Raw genomic sequence first — 19,694 nt, 5'->3', positions numbered from 1 at the left:
TCTAGATGGAGTTTTAAAAGTCAGTACAGCCAGATGTGATGGCATGTGACAGCCCTGAAGCAGGGGGATCATGAGTTTGAGGAGCTGAGGCCATAGTGAGTGAAAGGTGGGAGGGAAGGAGAGAAATTCAGTCTGTTTTGGTGAACAAAAGATAAGTCTCTATCTTGCCTTTCAGAATTATCTTGATTATATATGTGAGGAAAAACATTTTTTTTCCTAATGCACCTTGAAAATCTCAGGCTCAATTTGCTTTATAAATATGTTACTGGAAGCCTGGAATGTATAGCACAGTTGTTGAGGCTTCGTGCTAGGGTCTGAGTCCACCCCCCAGCTGGAGAGAGAGAACAGTGTTTACTTGCAGATACAAGAGTTAGAGCTACTTAAAAATAAAACAAAATAAGGCCCGGAAATGGAATGTGTGCCTCGGGAGTAGCTAAGTCTTGGATTCTTTACAGGTAGAGAAATACATGAGTTGAGAAAATGATGTTGTAAAAAGCAAGACAGTGGGGTTTGCTGGCCTAGCTAAACACAGTGCCCTTTTCCCTCATTATGTGGCAAACTTCTTCACTCAATCATAGTCTGTTTAAAGTATAACATTAAAATATACAGTTTTATGTGATTAGTATATGTTATTTTCCCAAATTTCAAAATATTTGTTGTTATTTGATTTAAAAAGATGTAAGAAACTTCACAATTTATATAAATTGATTTTATAATGTCATGAAATACTACTGAGGCAAAACCAGTACATTTTAAAATGTTCTAATGCCGTTTCCACTTTCACGTGGTCTTGATGTGAATGTACTAGCGCCCATGTAGGGTATTCTAATAAACCTTCTGGCTTGATATTCGACAACAACACGGTATTTGAAAGCTGGTGTCGTATTAGATTTGTGTGCTAGTGCCAGACCGTTCACGCTCCCACTCTCGCACGTGGGCCCTAGACCCGTATGTTTGATAGCACCGGTCTTCATTTCAAGCCCAGAGTTGGTGCTGGAGAAGTCAGAACATGTTAAGAAAGAAGGAACTCCGCAGCAGCAGCCTCCCTTTTTCAGCATTTACGTTTGTATGTGTGTGTAGGGTGAAGGACACCAGCAAGAAGAATAATATATTCGCCCAGTTCCGGAAGAACGACCGAGACAGGCAGAAGCTGATCGAGACGGTCGTGAAGCAGCTCAGAGGCTTGGTGACGGGTATGTCCCAGCACATGTAGCCACTTCAGGTCCATGGCTGAGTGCTTCTCCGCGGCCAGCACTGGGCATGAGACAGTTTACAGAAGTCAAAAAATACAGTAGAGGAATACACTGGTGAGGGCTGAGCAGGTCCTGGTAACAAACATCATTTGTATGGATTTTTAAATAATTGAATACTATTTTATATATAAAAATGTAAGATTAATTTTTCAATTTTAAAGGAAAAGTCAAAGTGTAATATATAAATCCAATAAATTGTACATGAAACTGATTGTAAATATTAGAAAAACTTGTGTCTCTGCTTGTAAGTATTTTTTTTAAGCTTGAAAGAGCTCCTCTTATGTCATTATAGTTTGGGATGCAGGCGCTGCTGAGAAGGGACTATTTGGCTGTCATTGTTGGACTTTTAGCTTTTATTTTCACCTCAGTTTAACTCATGTGCCTAAAATGCTTAGTTCTGCCCATTCTGAGGAGGAAATATACAAATCCTGAAAGTTCCTGAACTCAAACACGGTTCACCAGGAATGTCCATGACTTGTTCTACTTGGCTAGTTTAATCATTCTGAACATGAAGAGTCTTGGATTATGAAGGGTTTGAATTTCCTAAAGATGTAGTATCTCTTATGGCTGGCCCCAGTTTTAAAGTTTTAGTGTGGTTTAAGTTAAAATGAAAGCAGTTAAAGGGACTGTTTGCGTCAGGTGTAGCTCTGCTAGTGTAGACATGTTCTTCCTACAGAAGGAAGTTCCAACGGGGTTCAGGTGAATGCTCTTCTGATAGTAGATCTCAGTGCTGTGTGCTGTGGAAACAAACCAGGTCAACTGAACTCTGAACCCTACAGCAAATGTGCATTTTCCTTCGGCTAAATCACAGTGACACAGCTGGCCGTGTAACCCTGACCTCGGTTTACTCTCCATTGGAATTATGCTGAAATATCCCCTTTGCATTTTCCAGATTTTTGCTTGTAGACTACCTGACTCTGTAAAATAAGTATGAAGAGCTGTGCTTACATGTCTGGACTTTGTGATAAAACATTAAAAAGGTTGAGTTGTTGAAGAGTCTATGTCAACTATTCAGAGCTTCTCACTTAAAACAGCCTCCTCCAGAAAAGGCCTGTTATTTCCTGATTATCAGAATGGGCGTGACACAAAACAAAACATATTTGTTCTCTTGACAAAATACTCAGAATATTTAACATTTTTAAATTATTACAGAAAATAGGATAATTCTTCAGACACAATGCATTCTATACTTTAGTTAGTCATGGTGAGCAAGGAGCTCTGAAGATGTTGGAACGTGATTGCCCCTCACTTTCTGGGTACTTGGGAAAGACTCCTGGCTTTGGCCCCGGATTCTGGGGATTTGGAAAGAGGAACTTCCATATCCCTTGGGAGCAAAGCTCAAGAAGCAAGCTGTCAGCCCGGGGGAGGGGGCGGGGTCTGGCAGACTCCGGAGATGGGCAGTGCAATTGAAAAGAAGCTAGAATTTGCTTTGGTCCTGAGACCAGAGCTGTGCCAGGATAAACGGCTTCTGGAGGACTTTGGGCGCCCCTGTGAATTTTAGGGGCAGTGAAATTACCATCTCCTGAAGGCTCCCTGAAATGGCTGAGTGAAGAACTTGGGGCCAGCAGAGGGTCAGAGAACTGAGCCCCAGCTATCCCTCTGGAACGCTGGCGCTGGCGTCACAACCCGCTTTCCCTGAAAGAGACCAAGCAAAGGGAAGCAACCCCAGGGTTCTCAAGCTCGGATGGGGGACAGAGAGGAAGCTAATGGCTTGGGACAGGTGGGTCAAGAGCATGGCCTGGCTTGCAGAGTGTCTACTTCTTGTGGGCTTCTCACGCTGGCTGTGCTCACGCTCGCACCAGGAGCGTGGAAGTTACAGTGCAAAACCGCCGGCCGCCTGAGGATGCGCATGGGGCACAGCCCCCGCCCAGATGCCACTCCCTATTTGGATCGCGAGATGAGCCCGCCACTGCCCACTGCTTCCAATCATTACTCTGAGTGGGATCCTTTAAATATGCGTAGACACGTCACATTGTTTGACCCAGGACCAGTCCCTAGGGAAGCAGGCAGTATCTATATAAACGTGTGGAGGGTAGGCGGAGAAGGGTTAACCGAGTGGAGGAGAGAAGCGGTGGGCAGGGGTCTGCAACCCCGGGAATCCTAACAGTGGTTGGCAGCGCGGTGAGTTTTCAACCTTGCTCGCAGCTTCTACACTAGGAGCGCTGATCTGAGAATGTAGGGGCATTCCGGAGGCAAACCGGTCCACCATGAAGGGCTGGCACTTTTTGACTGAAATGAGGGAAATGTCCTGGGCCTCCAGCCTTGAGGAAAGCGAATTCTCTTAAGTGCTCAGGGTCACTGCCGCCTTCCACTGACAGTCTTGTTTTAAGAGCAGAAGTCTTGTCTGAATGTATTAATCTGCAGCTTGGTCCCTAACCCCGGGACGTTTCTGGACTGGATAGGTGAGCTCTGCATAGTTCTGGAGCCCTCTGCCTTCCCAACGGCCTAGCCCTCCCCTAGTCCCCCCTGCAGGCTCGCCATGTTTTCTTGGGGGTTGAGCTGTTTGTCCGTGCTGGGGGCTGCGGGCACTGCTCTCCTGTGTGCCGGTCTGCTGCTTGGCCTGGCCCAACACCTCTGGACCCTCCGCTGGACTCTGAGCCGGGATCGGGCCTCTGCCTTGCCCCTACCCAAGGGCTCCATGGGCTGGCCATTCTTCGGTGAAACGCTGCACTGGTTAGTTCAGGTGAGTAGTTTTATCATTCAGCAATGCCCCCTTTTCTGCATCTCTCATCGGAAGCTCTTGGTTCTCAGCGCTCTTCATAAGCATTCCCTTGCCCAGGATTCTAGGGATTACTGAAACCCTCGCAATTGTCTGGCTACACTAAGAGACCCCCATGTCACCGAAGTTATAAGCACATTTTAAACCCTTCTGATAAAACATAGGTGTAAACTAGAGGCTTAGGGGGGGATTTGAGGAACGTGGTACCTACCGTCTTGCAAGCACAAACTGAAAAGCCGAGCTACATCTCAGCCGTGTACCCTTGGGCACTCGCAATCCCAATCTAAGCCTCTCTCTCACTTTACCAGTGGGCGTCTACACTCCCATAGAGTACCTGAGAGGCCCGTTTGGAACCTTGTTTTGTAACTAATGTGACAGCCGGGGACAGGGGAGTTGTTAGGAAGAGGTAGTTGGGATGTCTGGGACAGATCTTCAGCCTTGCTGGCCCAGAGGCCCTTCGAGCTCCGCCTTGCTTGCAGGGCTCTCGTTTCCACAGTTCACGCCGGGAGCGCTACGGAACAGTATTTAAGACGCACCTTCTCGGCAAGCCAGTGATCCGCGTGAGCGGCGCAGAGAACGTGCGCACCATCTTGCTGGGAGAGCACCGCCTGGTGCGTAGCCAGTGGCCGCAGAGCGCGCACATTCTGCTAGGTTCACATACACTCCTCGGCGCGGTTGGCGAGCCCCATCGGCAGCGGCGTAAGGTGAGGGGAAAAGCGAAGGAACTTAAGATCCATGGTGCCTGGGTTCCTGCGGTGAGCCAGGCCAGAGCCTGGTGTTCGGTATATTCAGAACTTGACCAGGGTCCCCGCTAAAGGAACAGGTGGCCCGAGGCAAGTCTCATTACATTTCCAGGTTTGGGATTGTAAAGCCAGAGCAGGGCTACACGTCCTTTATTCCAGATCTTCTGTGACAGGTGTTAGCAGCTTTGGGGATTCAGATTTAAGAGGGTTGGGGGAAGACTTTGTGGAGCAGCTAACATTTGGAGCCTAGATGGATGGGAGGGACTCCATACATCAAAGTGGAGGGAACCAAGCCAGCAAGTTTAGGCCTGTGCGGCTCAGAAGAGGAAGAAGGGACTGGTCTTTGCCTTTAGGCTGCCGAGTCGCTGAGCACAAGAGGCCAGCCTGCCCCGAGCTCATCTACGCTCTCTGCAGGTTCTGGCGCGCGTGTTCAGTCGCCCGGCTCTGGAGCAATTCGTGCCACGACTGCAGGGGGCGCTGCGGCGAGAGGTGCGCTCCTGGTGCGCCGCCCGGGGACCAGTAGCTGTCTACGGGGCAGCCAAAGCGCTCACCTTTCGCATGGCCGCGCGCATTCTCCTGGGTCTGCAGCTGGACGAAGCGCGGTGCACCGAGCTAGCCCAGACCTTTGAGCAGCTGGTGGAGAACCTCTTCTCACTGCCCTTGGATGTGCCCTTCAGCGGCCTGCGCAAGGTAATGCTGCCCCAAACCTTAGCCCATAGCTCCAGAGGGTCTCCCAAATCAGACAGGTTACCCTGGACCGAGAGTGTGGCCCAGCATACGGTGGGGTGCTGGTTGGTGGAGACCAGGGCTGCATCTTTTCGGACTCTGTGTGACACGGGGTAGGCCACACGTGGTCTATGGGATGCTTCTGACTCACGCTCTCGCTCCAGTGTAGCCTTCTTGAGTTTGGGTCTTAGTGATAGGCATCTCGGCAGTCAGTTCGTCCTTCCTCAAAGTGGCGCGGAGTCTCCAACACCCTTTGGAAGGTTGGTGCTGCGGAACGCTCCGGGAACAGACGGAGCCCGGCGCCAGATCTAGTCTAGGGTGTAGTGTAGAAGGGTGTCGGCTCCCAGCCCGCCACCCTAGGCCAGCTGGTTTCCGGATCAGAGAAGCGAGGCCTTTTCCGAGTGATGGGCGGGGCCCTAGAGCTAAAGGAATCTTAGTCCTGCCTTCTCTCTCCCTCTGCCCTAGAGCGTTCAGTCGCTTGAATAAAAATAATAATCTGAAAAAGAACCTTGTTGTGTGCTGGTCACCTTGCCTACATTTTCTGGTTTAGTCCTAGCAACCTGCAAAGTGTTATTCTCTTTTATTGACAAGCAGGCCTCCTTGAAGTCATGAGACAAGCAAGAACGCAGTCAAGATGTGAACAAGACGCTTCTGGCTACAAAACTCAAGTGTTCGCTTTCAACGCTTCCGCAGTGGCATTTTGTTTTTTGTTTTGGCTGGGCTTGCTTCCTGAACTCTGGAGAGCCATCCCTGCCCACTTGGCCCAAACCCCTAACAGAAGTTAACGTTTAGAACATACTAGTGTCCTCAGTGGAGTTTTCCAGGTGCCTCTTTTTTTTATCACTGACGCTCACTGCCTTACCTGAGTTCAAGGAAAGGGTAATGGCTAAATGCACCTTGATGGTTCTGTGCCAGGTATGGGCACTGGCCGCTGTGTGAGGGAACAAATGTTTGACTCCTCAGTGCTTTGTGTTCTGACCTCTGGACGACATTAACTGCCTTGCCAGAGGAGGCTGGTGATGATTATCAAGACAGAGTAATGTTTGTAGACAGTGGACAAATCTGTGACCACTTACTGAGCAATGCCTACCACAGGCTAGGTGTGTAGCTAAGCTGAGACTAACGCCAGGATCTAGGTGAATCTAGGTAGCCAAGCCTGACCCTTGACTCTTCCCACGCCATCTGCCCTCTCTCCCTGTATGTACATCAGGGCATCCGGGCCAGGGACCGGTTGTATCAGCACCTGGATGAGGCCATTGCTGAGAAGCTTCATGAGGAAGGGGCAGCAGAGACAGGTGATGCCCTGCACCTGATCATTAACAGCTCTAGGGAGCTGGGCCATGAGCTCTCTGTGCAAGAGTTGAAGGTAGGTGATGGGGAGACCACCCCTCCCCCACTTCCTCCCCCAGAGATCCCTCTAAACTCCCAGTCACGTCCTGTTTATCACCATTTGGAGGCACAGACACACCTCAGTGTGAGAAAGAAGGACCCTGGGTTCCAGTCATGACCCTGCCACATCTGCCAGCTGTGAAGCCTTGGACTGGGGCCATTCTTCCAGCAGCACCAGATCCTAAGTCTGGCTTTCCAGGTTCTGGATCTGGATAGCTCTCCTCTCGGTCACTCTACACCCTGTCTCTCACTGCATGCCTTTGCCATCATCCTACCCGTGAAGCATGCTTAACTCCCTCAGCACTCTGAAGCTCATGGTCAAACTCTGCATCCTCAAAACTACATTTTCCCTTGCCAAATCAGTAAGCCGCCTCAGCACCTGGCACCTCTACCTGCCCATTTGGCCCCTGCTGCCAAGTCTCCTGTAGAGTTAGGGTCCCTTCCCGTGTAGGTAGAGCATGCGTAGTGGGCAGCTGGAGGGCTGGAGGTAGTGGAGTATGAGGGTTAGAGACATCTAGAAATGTGAAGACTTCAGTCCCCCGTGAGTTACTCTCATGTGCTCTCTGGGCCTCAGTTTCCTCCACTCTTCTTCAGCTAACCACTAAAAATTAGGGGCCCAGGTTTAGTGTCTCTTCTGAGAATGGAATAACCTCCATTCTTCTTGATGGGTGTGAAGTTCAAAGGCACCAAAAGGTTCAGGAGAGAATGATCTATAGACTTTGAGTCCTGGGGAGCTGAGTGCCCGAGACAGTGCTGGCCTATGACCAGAAGTAGCAAAGACAGAGGGGGTAGTTTGCACTTTGACAGAACTAGGGAGTAACAAGGACCCTAGCTGGCCAAGCTGGGCAGGGAGGATGTCTCGGGCTCTAGGAGTCTCCGTCTCAGCTTCATTTTGTCCAAGGTAGGACCAGCATTTTGTCGTCAACCAGATCAGCTTTCACTCCACAAAGATTATTATGTACCTGTTCAATGCCAGATTCTGTGCCAGGATGCAGAATGGGTGCGTTGTTTCAGGGTCTCGGGTGCGTGGGTGGTATACCCTCCTTGCAGTCACTGAAAACAGCACACGAACACAAGCACCTGCCACCTGCCCTGAAGAAAGGTACTGGAAGGGCTCTTAGGCAGGTGGCAGGGGCTTGCAGAATGGACCCGGAGACTCACTGCTGCAACTATTAGCTCTGGGGACTTGGAGGTTTCCCAGAGCCTCAGTTTCCAAACTCATAAAATAAGCAGTAATTGCTCCCACGGGGTGAAGGAGAGACTCTAACAAGTTAATATATATAAAGCACTAAAATAATGTACAGAATAATAACCCTGCATCGCCTCTGAGAGCTCGTCCACAGCGGGTGTATGTAGTAGATGCTGGTCTGCCTGTTGCTCAACAGGACTTTCCCAAATGATAGACCTGAATTTTGACCGATTTCAGAGCCATGAGCATAACCTCCGGGACAGGACATCAAGGCGTTAGTCTGAGCACAAGAGAGGAGTTTGGACGCTTTTCCCAGTAGGTTCAGAGCGGCCTGGCTGTCTTGCAGGAGTCGGCTGTGGAGCTCCTGTTCGCGGCCTTCTTCACCACGGCCAGCGCCAGCACGTCGCTCATCCTGCTGCTTCTGCAGCACCCGGCAGCCATCTCCAAGATCCAGCAGGAGCTGTCCGCGCAGGGCCTGGGGCACGCGTGCAGCTGCACACCCCTGGCCACAGGGCCCACACCGGACTGCAGCTGTGAGCCGGACCTTAGCCTGGCGGCGCTGGGCCGTCTGCGCTATGTCGACTGCGTAGTCAAGGAGGTGCTTCGCCTCCTACCGCCAGTGTCCGGGGGTTACCGCACCGCCCTGCGAACCTTTGAGCTGGACGTAAGTGCGCCTCGCCGCGGACCTCTGGATGCTTGCAGCGGCGCTGGGGTGGGAGGAGGGCCCGGAGATTAGCACAGAGATCTCTTTCCCTTGCCAGGGCCTCAGCTTCCCCTCCTGTAAAATGGGCTGAGCCCTATTCTATTCCCTGGACTCTCCTTCCTCCAACCCGAGTAGAGTGATGCAAAGCCTAGTGCCTGAAGAGCTGGCAAAGTTAGAAATTTTATATATAGTATATATAGCTAGAAATACTTGTATAAAGTATGTAAGTATACTTTATATACTTCAGCTTTTGCCAGCGATCCAGCGAGGTCAACTCAATTAGAGCCGAGTTCCAGAACGCAAGCATTTTTCTCTGAGCCACACTCCTTGCAGCCTGTGTGTGTGGCTGGAAAGCGAAGGCGGGGCACTAGTTCTTTAGTTCGTCCCAAGACTGAAGAACCAGTCCTCCTTGCCTGCCCAGGGCTCACGCTTAGGCCTTATACCTGGGAAATGCAACAGCCTTAATGCAAAGAACAAAATCTTAATGGTTTCATCAGGCTGCCCTTGGCTGGACGAGGTTAAGAACTAGGCCTGGCTACATCTGAGAATAACTTGGACAGTTAGTTCTCCCTTTACTGTGGGTCTCAATTTACCTTCTGGGAGGACGTTGGGTTTTTTGTTTTGTTTTTCCCAGCTCTGATACTCCACATGAGGCTGGGGGTGTTTGATGAATTGGCTGCTTTGGGGACTGTGGGGACTTCACACTGCAGAACTTGAGGGTCTCTGCTTGAATGGGGGGGCGCGTTGAAGGGAGGTCCATGCAGAGAGGGAGGGACCAAGACCATGGAGTGAAACAAGGAGATCCCTAGTGTAGGGTGATGCCAGTCAAGGGGCTGGAAGGAGGGGAGTGTGCCGCTGAGGGGGAGCTGCCAGCCAAAGGCTGGTACTCAGAAGTGACTTGGGTGCTTAAACTTGATGCTGCAGTGCTGGTGTGCCCAGTAAACAGCGAGAGGAGCAGAGGATGGGCAGCTAGTTTCCAGGGCTGTAGGCGGAGCACAGGGAAGGTCCTACTCCTCCAGACCGGGAAACAGGACTAGAGAGAAAAGAGCACTCTAGGGTGATTCCAGTGTGCTCTTTCCCCTAGTGGGAATCTGAACAGTAATGACCCTCCCCGGGCTTCAGAAAACTGCAAGCTTTTGAGGGACAGGTGGCTTGGTAGTTCAGGGATTGGAAGACACATGAAAAAGCCTAAGTGGGGCTGGGAATGTAGGTCAGTGGCTGGGGCTCTTTCCTAGTGTGAATGAGGTCCTGGGTTTGCAATACCCTAGCAGGGGGGAAGGGGGGAGGGAGGATGGTTGGGAGGGTGGGGGTGGGCAGAGAGGGAGTGCATCTCCTAAAGTGTAACCACAAGGTCGTGTTATTGTGTAGAGGTGAGTGGGAAGGCGGGGAAGTCTTCAGTTAAATGCAAAGAATTTTATAATTGAACTGTCCCAGAGGAGCGACAGTTCCCTGCTTCAGCTCAGGCAGCTGGTAGCTACAGTCTTACAACATTAAGTCTCCGGTGTCAGAAGAAAATAGGAAGAGAAAGACAACAAACTCATAATATTCAATTTCATGGGCACTAATGTGTACCAATCTCCTTTTGAAATTCTCCCAACAACGTGGATATTTTTTATTTCTACTTTCTCAACTAAGAAATGGGGGGCGGGGGCGCAAGCAGTCTAAGATCTTACAGCTCACTAGTGAAGGCATTGAAACTGCAAAGCAGATCTTTTATCTTCGGGGTTTGTTAATCACAGGCCCCTGGAGGTATGTTTGGCGTGTCTGGGTGGGGGTGGGTGGGTGGAGAGATTGGCTCTGGCCACTTCCCAGTGTTTAGCGATCAAGACGGCCCCCTCACTTCTTAGGGCTACCAGATCCCCAAAGGCTGGAGCGTGATGTATAGCATCCGAGACACGCACGAGACAGCTGCTGTGTACCGTAGCCCGCCCGAGGGCTTCGATCCCGAGCGCTTTGGCGTGGAGAGTGAGGACGCGCGGGGCTCCTGCGGTCGCTTCCATTACATCCCGTTCGGCGGCGGCGCGCGCAGCTGCCTGGGCCAGGAGCTGGCGCAGGCGGTGCTGCAGCTGCTCGCCGTGGAACTGGTGCGCACCGCGCGCTGGGAGCTGGCCACACCTGCCTTCCCGGTCATGCAGACCGTGCCCATCGTGCATCCAGTGGACGAGCTGCGACTCTTTTTTCACCCTCTCGTGACTTTGGGTTCGGGGGATGGGTTACACCTCTGACTCGCCGCTCCTCTAGCCTTGACTTGCCCCCGTGGCTGCGGCGCACAGCCAGCGCTGCCCATCTTCAGCGCCCTAGGTCAGCATCGCGCGCACATTCACGGAGTCGTGGGTTTAACAAATGCTCACGGGACGATTCTGTGCTAGAATGGAAGGAGTAATAGACTGAGCCATGGCCCCTGTATTGGAGAAGTTCTGGGCTTGGGGGAAGGAGCGCGCCTTTGTAGGCATTTCCCAAGAGCTCAAGGAACCAGAGGTGGAGAGAACCTCTCTCCACTAGATGAAACCTGGCTTCACCTTCCTGTGACAAGTCCGCCAAGGAATTTGGATGTGTGGCCCTGGCGGTGGTGGTTGGGTGTACATATCAAACCAGGAGGAGAATTTGCAACTTTTTTTAAGTTAGCAGAGATACCAGGATGAGTCCCTGATATTGGCCAAAAGGCACACCCTCAGGCTTCTTGAGCCTTGGCAGAAATTCTGGCTCAACATCAGCAGATTCTGCTAGAGATTTTTGAAAAGAAAAATTCCTACTTAAAGAGTTTATTTAATATCCTCATTTATACAGAAGATAATGTGTTCTCTGGAGATGTCTCTAAGTCTGGTTCACGTGAGATTGAGACAGAATCCCTTCGAGGGAGATTGAGATAAACAAGAGATTTGAGATAATTGTACCGAAACAGGAAGGCCAGGAGATAACATTTTCTGCCAGGGGTTGAGTCAGGAGCCTGGGGTGGAGAGGGGTGGGGTACAGAGACATACCTGAAAGACCCACTGTAGCCTGTACTCAGAGGGTCTAGAAGCTTGGTAGCCTCAGCCCCATGCTTCCCTCTGGACCACGGATCTGGATTCTGGGTTTTGGATTATCTCTGCATCATCGACTTGCAGAGTTGTTCTGTTTGCTGCTTCACCTTCCTTGCTATCACCAAGGAGAAAGGGGATCAAAGGGACCGGTGACCCTCCTGAGGAGCCACTGCTGTCCTGCATCCCCTCAACCCTCCCACCCACCTCTGAGCCCATGCCACCTGTGGAACTCAGTCCTTTCCCTTTCCCCAGCCATCCCTAGCCTGTCTTAAGGACTGTCTGGCCTTTCCAGCCCAGAGATTCATTCCCACCACTGTTTAAATCAAAGCCATTATCATCCTGCCTTTCTTCCCTAAAGCCCATTTCAACCTGCCCCCCCCCCCACACACACACACACATTCCCACACTCCTGGGCAAGAGGACTTAACTGGTGAGCCAGGGAAGCTGTAACCTGTAACCCTGTAGTGAGTCAGGAGGAAATTGGTGGTCTCCTGACCTTATGCTTAAAGTGGATCCTGGTGCCTGAAGTCAAGGGGGGCATAAGGTGATACTTGAAGGTGAGCAGCTGTTGGGGTTCACTCCACCATAACCTCTACACGGGCAAGTTAATCACCCCATAACTGGTCAGAGTAAAGGCCTGGTCCTGAGCTCTGCAGGCACCAGGGGGAGCAAAGGTATTATGGTGCAGACCTACCACCTTGGGCATCTGAGAAACCTGGATCTGGATGAGGAGGCCAAAAGACCCTGTCTGCTTCAAGGTTGATTCTGATTGGGGGAGAAAACAAATAAGGGAGGTGCCTTTCAGGGCAAACTGGTTCAAAGAGACTTGTTTACTTGCTCTGGGGTCTGGACCAACTATAAACACGCGGGAGTGGCTCCAATTTCCCCCTCATTTCCCATCATTGCATCATATTATTGAGGAACACATAGGCTCCGGGTTTAGCAACTGTGAGTTCTTAGGGAAAGAGCAGATGTAGTTCTTGCCTCTTGGACGTCTGATGTTCACAGAAAGAGGCAGACAATGAACAAACAAGGAAAACAAAAACGAAACGAAACAAAACCCAGAGAATGCCCAGTGGTGAAAAGCACAGAGAAGCTAACAACCACCACAACAACCGCTACAACAACCACAACCACAACCCGAACCACAAACAAAACAGGCTTTTAACACAGAGTTAATCTAAATTTCGACACTTGGGCAAGGGAACCCATCTGAGGTGCCATTGGCAGGGGTCAGTCTCCAGCCAGCATTGGGAAGAGCAGCAGGTAAGGATCCCTAAAGGGGGCTGAAGGGAAAGCTCCGGAGCTTGTGCTGGTCATCCCGATTCCTGCCACCCCTTTCCTCTAGCAAAAACAGAACAGCAGAGACAACTGCGGCGCGCAAACCTGACCCCACAGCCCTGAGCCCTTAGCAATAGGAAAACTGTTTGGCAAACATTTTGTTTCTCAGCTAGCCAACCTCCCCTTCCCCACCCACCACCACCCAATAAAGTTCGGTGAAGTTCCTAGATCAAAGTTCTTATTGGGCTGGTAATTTATTGACCCCCTCCTCCCCCGTCAAGAAGTTTTTAAATGATCTGGCATTTTTAACATTTAGTGTTTTCCCGCCAGGCGCCCCGCGGATCTTGACGACCAGTTAGATTTTTTAACTTATTTTTTAAGTATTCTTTTTTTCCCCTGTGGCCATTTCCAGCGCGCTAGCGGGGCTCATCTTGTGACCCAGCGTGCGCTGAACTTGGTGGGGTGGCCCGGCAGAGTTCACTGGGATGTCACGGTCCGGCCTGCAGGGGTCACAGGCGGGTCAGGCTAAAGGATTGGGAATGTGCCCCAGGTCACGCCCCTGCTGGCCGATTTTGCACACCGACCGGAGGCGCTCTCCAAAAAGGGGCGGGCCGAGATTTCTGAGAATTACCTCCAGCACAATCTGTCCGCGTTCCTGCCGGTGCAGAAGCTGGTACACAGTCCTTACAATAACCAAATCTTTACAAGATATGACAGCGGCAGAGCCCGCCTCCCGAGAGCCTCTGAAACACTGAACAGAGCTATGGGGAACCACTGAATCCCCGAAATACGACCCATAGGCATCCCGGTTTAGAGAGACGCTAGGTTTGTGCGGGTCCTCACGACCTTTGCGGGTATGGGTGTCGTTTGGGGACCACCGCTGGAAGGCCACATATTTAACAGCTTTAGTTTTTTTTCATCTTCAGTGGACTCTTCCCAAGGGGTGCGAGTGTGCTCTTGCTAGAGCGAGTGTTCAGTTCTAAACAAGCACATGTCGTCCTGTTTGTTTTCCGCGTCGCTGGTGAGTTCAGTGCCCAAACCAAGGCAGTGTGTGACACTGGCTGAAGCGATGTGGCGGCGGGAGGTCATGGGAAGCCCAGAGCGTGTGTGCGCATCACACAGTTCCCTTGAGCTCGGTATTGGCTGCAGGAGCTGCTGATGGAAGTTCGACACAGTCCCTGGGACTCGTTCCCCAGTGCGGAGTCCCTGAACGTTCCCAATGGCTGGTGGCCGAAGCATAGAACCAAACAGCTTTTGTATTGGGTGGGATCTGGGAGACTGGAGAAAAGTTCGAGAGCCTTGAAACCCGACCATTCTATTAGTGCAGCCTAATGAGCCATTTGGAAGCAGAAGCCCCCTTTGGGAACTCCCAGCTGCCTTGAGGTGTAGACACAGTGACAGTGGAAACAGTGGAAACAGCCTTCTTCCTAAGGAGTGGACACAGACAGGAGGAAGCTTGATATCTCGCCCAAGATTCAGGCACTCCGAGGCGGAACAGGACTCCTGGGTTTCCTCCTTCTGCCTTCCTCTCCATATCTGCCTGAGCTGGGGGCCCTCTTCTCGGCTGCCTGGCTGGGGGGGGGGGATTGTAAGCCCCGATGCCATAGGAATTGGGCCAGCTTGGCGGTATTACTACAGCTGGGCGTCGACTTTGGAGCCCCTGGTCTCTTTAGTACACCACTGGGCTTTATTCAGAGCAGGGGAATCGGGCTTGTGCAAGGCTGCACCTGGGGTCCTAGAGACCTGAAGGCTTACTTGCCTTGAATCCTAAGGCAGCACTTCCAAGACTTCATGCGCTGGCTTACTTGTGGTGCACTGCAGAAAGCTAGAATCCACGATCTGCTCGTCATACTTGACCTCCAAGACTCTGGCTTGAACCCTAGCCCTGGGATCTTCTTGGGATCCTCACAGATCAGGAAGTGTTTGGGATCTCATTTACCCATCCTGTGGGTCAAGTCTACTGAATGGTCAGTCCTGAACGCGCTTTCCAAGTCCGTGCGGCGCCTGTGAATGAAAGCCTGTGAATGAAAGTCGGGCTGGGACAGCCGGTACGATCCGGCGCGAGGGACAACCGAAAGACAGCTGGGAAGCCCAGGACTCCAAATTCCCGCTTCTCAGAACCCCGATCCGCAACCCGCTCCCCTGCCCCCAACCGCTCCCTGCTGAGTCGGAGCTCGGAAAACCCGGGATAGGGGAGGCGGTGTTCCTAGCCCCGCACCCCAGGAGGCGCGCTCCGAGGGAAGCCGCCAGTGCGCCGCCTCTGCCTGGGCGCGGAACAAACGGTTAAAGATTTTGGGCAGCGCCTCGCGGGAGGAGGAGCTAGGGGCCAGATCCGCAATTAAAGATGAACTTTGGGTGAACTAATTTGTCTGACCAAGGTAACGTGGGCAGTAACCTGGGCGGCCTATAAAGAGGGCGCGCGGCAGGGTTCGGAGCGAGGGCGGCGGCGGCGGCAGGTGGCGCGGAGACTGCTGCATGTCATGGGGCTCCCGGCGCTGCTGGCCAGCGCTCTCTGCACCTTCGTGCTGCCGCTGCTGCTCTTTCTGGCAGCCACCAAGCTCTGGTACCTGTACTGTGTGAGCAGCCGCGACCGCAGCTGCGCCCTCCCTTTGCCCCCCGGGACCATGGGCTTCCCATTCTTTGGGGAAACATTGCAGATGGTGCTGCAGGTAAGGGACTTCCCGGGAGTCCGCCTCAGCTCTGGGCCTGGGCTGAAGCCGGGATAAGTGTCCTCGCGAGGGAGGCGACTGCGGCTAGAAGAGGGGCTTAGACGGAGGCCAGATGCTCCCCGGCGCCCCCTCACGCGGGTTACGGGTCTCTCTCCCCCACCTCCCTCGCAGCGGAGGAAGTTTCTGCAGATGAAGCGCAGGAAATACGGTTTCATCTACAAGACGCATCTGTTTGGACGGCCCACGGTGCGGGTGATGGGCGCAGATAACGTGCGGCGCATCTTGCTGGGAGAGCACCGGTTGGTAGCGGTGCACTGGCCTGCGTCGGTTCGCACCATCCTGGGCGCCGCCTGCCTCTCCAACCTGCACGATTCCTCTCACAAGCAGCGAAAGAAGGTGAGGGCGAGGTGGCAACGCCTTGGCTAGCAGGGAGACCTCATTCCTTGGCTTGGCTCAGACAAATAAATGCCGGGCGAATGCTAGGCTTATGAGGTGGGGACCAGGACCTTCTTTGAGATCCACTTTAGCTTTCCCCGCCAGCACGTGCGTAGGGCTGGAGGCGCTGGGGGTTCCTGGAAGGGTACCTGGGAAGTCGGGGAAGTGGGGGTGTGGGGGGGGAATAGAGGTTTGTAAAGCTCTCTACTCCTGGGGGGTCAGGTGATTATGCAGGCCTTCAACCGTGAGGCACTCCAGTGCTATGTGCCGGTGATCGCCGAGGAGGTGGGCAGTTGTCTGGAGCAGTGGCTAAGCTGTGGCGAGCGCGGCCTCCTGGTCTACCCCGAGGTGAAGCGCCTCATGTTCCGCATCGCCATGCGCATCCTGCTGGGCTGCGAGCCGGGTCCGGCGGGCGGCGGAGAGGACGAGCAGGAGCTGGTGGAGGCCTTCGAGGAGATGACCCGCAATCTCTTCTCTCTCCCCATTGACGTGCCCTTCAGCGGGCTGTATCGGGTAAGGGCGGTTTGCGAAGTTGGAGCTAGGGGCGCGCAAGCCTGACGTCCGCTCACCGCCATGCTGTCTCCGCGCTCAGGGCGTGAAGGCGAGGAACCTCATTCACGCACGCATCGAGGAGAACATTCGCGCCAAGATCCGCCGGCTTCGGGCCGAAGAGCCGCAAGGGGATTGCAAGGACGCACTGCAGCTCCTGATTGAACACTCATGGGAGAGGGGAGAGCGGCTAGATATGCAGGTGAGTAGCAATTTCAAAAGATGCCAGGGGTGAGGGGTGTCTCTGGCTTTCCAGAACACTTCCTGGGAAAGTGTCTTGTCAGGGGCCCAGCTTCTCCCAGACTCCACTGATGGATCCTAAAGGTTGACGCTAGGTCTGGAGAGCTGTAGAAGAGGGTGGTTGCGCAACTGGAATGGTCCAAAGGGTTCAAAGGGAAAGACTCATTTGCAAAGATTAAAAGAACGTGGGAGGTATTAATAAAACCAAGGCTTTAACTCGGTAGGTCGGGGAAGAGTAGAATTAAGGGAGTTTTGCATTTTGTTTGCGTTCTTTGACTTTCTATGAGCAAAAACGTTTATCCCTGTAATCTTCCATACAGTAGTCTCAGTTCGGTTCTTTGTACCGGTGCTGTAAAATTGCACGCTGATCTGAGTAAACTTCCGTTTTTATCCTTAGGCACTAAAGCAATCTTCAACAGAGCTCCTCTTTGGTGGCCATGGAACCACAGCCAGTGCAGCCACATCGCTGATCGCTTACCTCGGACTCTACCCACATGTTCTCCAGAAAGTCCGAGCAGAGATAGAGAGTAAGGTAGGAGGATTCTAGAGGTTCCCCATTTGTCTGGGACAGTCCCCTACTGCCCCGCCCCCCCACTTTCCAGTGAGTGCTATGAAAGTGAAGGACCAACGGCTAGGTGGGCCTGTCAGGGAGAGACTGGCCTCCTGAGTTAAAGAGGCAGCTCTTTGTGCTAAGATCTCTCTTGGGCAGAGTTTGACCTTGTGTTCCTGCTCCTCCTCCACCTTTTGCAGAACTGTGGAGATTACTAGGTTCTCCTTTCGTGGATTTTTGCCCATTCAAGAAACTGAATAGTGTGACTAGACCCATAGCTGATCAGGGTGGGCAGTGTTGGTGAGGGGACAGGTTATGACCCTTATACCTGATGAACAACATTCCCTGGCTGAAAATAGGTAGTGGCTTTGGACTGAGGAAAGGACTGACCATTAGCTGCTATTTCCCACTTATGCCCTCCCATCCAGAGCCTTTGGGTTTAGGTAACAGTCCTGTTGACATCAGCTGGCTTGATTTTATTGGAGTGCCCAAGAATCATTCCCCTCTGTATCTGTTTTAATAGGGCTTACTTTGTAAGAGCAATCAAGACAACAAGTTAGACATGGAAACTTTGGAGCAACTGAAATACACCGGGTGTGTTATTAAGGAGACCCTTCGATTGAATCCCCCAGTTCCAGGAGGGTTTCGGGTTGCTTTGAAGACTTTTGAGTTGAATGTGAGTTCTCCTCCTACCCCATCCCCCGCCCTGCCTGCTCTGCTGTGGTTTCCAGCCTCAGCCTCCCTGAGTAGTGGCTTACTGCCTTCCACACTGTCCTGCTCTATGGATGCTCGGTTCAGGAACGAATCAATCCTTCCACTTGCTCTCTACTCTTAACCCCAACTTATCCGTGATAACCTTTTGTTGTTGCAAGCTCAAGTCCAGCTTGTCGGTTCTTAGGACTTCATACATTTTTTTTTTTTTTTTTGCAGGGATACCAGATTCCCAAGGGCTGGAATGTTATTTATAGTATCTGTGACACTCATGATGTGGCAGATATCTTCACTAACAAGGAGGAATTTAACCCTGACCGCTTTATACCGCCTCATCCAGAGGATGCATCCAGGTTCAGCTTCATTCCATTTGGAGGAGGCCTTCGGAGCTGCGTAGGCAAAGAGTTTGCAAAAATTCTTCTTAAGATATTTACAGTGGAGCTGGCCAGGTATTGTGATTGGCAGCTTCTAAATGGACCTCCTACAATGAAAACCAGCCCCACTGTGTACCCTGTGGATAATCTCCCTGCAAGATTCACCCACTTCCGGGGAGATATCTGATGGGTATTTCAACTCTTGGACTTCTTTGAAGTGTACTTTTTTTTATAGTGCCATGTTGCCTTTATTTAATTTCTAAATGTATAGTATAATATTTATATGTCTCTACTACAGCCCCATGGTCTTTAAATATTAAAATAATGAACTTGTATGATTTCCAAATAAAGTAAAATTAAAAAGTGCTTTTCTTGCTTCTAAGATTCTTGTTGGCAAGCTGGCCATGATAGTACATGGCTGTAATCCTAGTACTTGGAAGGTAAGGGCAGGAAGAACAAGCATTCAAGGCCAGCTTAGGCTACAGAGATACTGTCTCAAAAGAACATAACACACCAACAGAAATTCCCGTTAGGAAAAATTGACTGGCTCGGTGTTTGTACTTTGTGTATTTAAAATGATTTAGAGTGAAACCATAGTCCTCCTCCATGTTAGAAAATATGTATTATGTGTGTACTGTCTAAAGGCATTTTTGCAAATTCTTCTAAGGTAGTTGAGAGTCCATATTTTGAAACATCAAAGCGAATTAAGTTAAATTTATTAACTTACATTTTATGGTGCTGGGGGTTGGATCAAAGGCCTCACGCGTGTAGAGGAAGCCCTTTATCACTGAGGTACAGCTCCCTGTTGCCAGCTCAAAGTTAATTTTAGATTCTTTTCCTTTTGTGCTTTTGGGAGTTGAACCCAGGGCGATTTTAGTTATTTGGTGTTGGTTGTTGACTTTACAGTAGAGAAAGATGGTTCTGGGAAGGTAATGATGGTGGTGCATTGGGAAGCATTATTCTAGTGTAACAGGGTCAGCATGTCTAACATCTAAGTTAGCATAATGAATCCACGTCATATAGAGGCAGAACTCTTTTTTGAAGTTGATGTTTTAGATAAGACAGAGCCAGTCACTCTGATTATGGACAGTCCTTGACCAAAATGAAATAAAAAAAAAAAGAAAGAAAACTGCTGGTGTA

The 19,694-nt window shown here is 51.3% G+C and overlaps 3 protein-coding genes across 3 annotated transcripts in view; all 3 read left to right on the top strand.

Annotated features, from left to right (window-relative positions):
• The window catches only part of Exoc6 (exocyst complex component 6), a 139,431-nt gene extending 137,184 nt beyond the window's left edge, over window positions 1–2,247 (top strand). The window contains exon 21 of the mRNA XM_059253754.1: window positions 1,081–2,247. Coding sequence (XP_059109737.1) covers window positions 1,081–1,213 — 133 coding nt within the window. The 3' untranslated portion in view covers window positions 1,214–2,247. The remainder of the gene's footprint in view (window positions 1–1,080) is intronic.
• A 1,485-nt stretch (window positions 2,248–3,732) lies between these two features.
• LOC131896431 (cytochrome P450 26C1) lies at window positions 3,733–10,947 on the top strand. Its single transcript, XM_059247041.1, has 6 exons — window positions 3,733–3,936; window positions 4,452–4,676; window positions 5,130–5,405; window positions 6,652–6,807; window positions 8,366–8,683; window positions 10,570–10,947. Exons 1-6 carry the CDS (start codon window positions 3,733–3,735, stop codon window positions 10,945–10,947), a joined length of 1,557 nt encoding a protein of 518 aa, XP_059103024.1.
• Window positions 10,948–15,506: 4,559 nt separating this feature from the next.
• Window positions 15,507–18,794, top strand: LOC131896424 (cytochrome P450 26A1). Its single transcript, XM_059247031.1, has 7 exons — window positions 15,507–15,695; window positions 15,867–16,091; window positions 16,353–16,643; window positions 16,723–16,881; window positions 17,317–17,451; window positions 17,993–18,145; window positions 18,400–18,794. The coding sequence occupies exons 1-7, from the start codon at window positions 15,507–15,509 to the stop codon at window positions 18,739–18,741; spliced, it is 1,494 nt and encodes a 497-aa protein (XP_059103014.1). The 3' UTR covers window positions 18,742–18,794.
• Window positions 18,795–19,694: the final 900 nt, after the last annotated feature.

Source organism: Peromyscus eremicus, chromosome 1, assembly GCF_949786415.1.
Source record: "Peromyscus eremicus chromosome 1, PerEre_H2_v1, whole genome shotgun sequence".
In the NCBI taxonomy this organism is placed as follows: domain Eukaryota; kingdom Metazoa; phylum Chordata; class Mammalia; order Rodentia; family Cricetidae; genus Peromyscus; species Peromyscus eremicus.
This window is presented reverse-complemented; position numbering and strand designations above follow the sequence as displayed.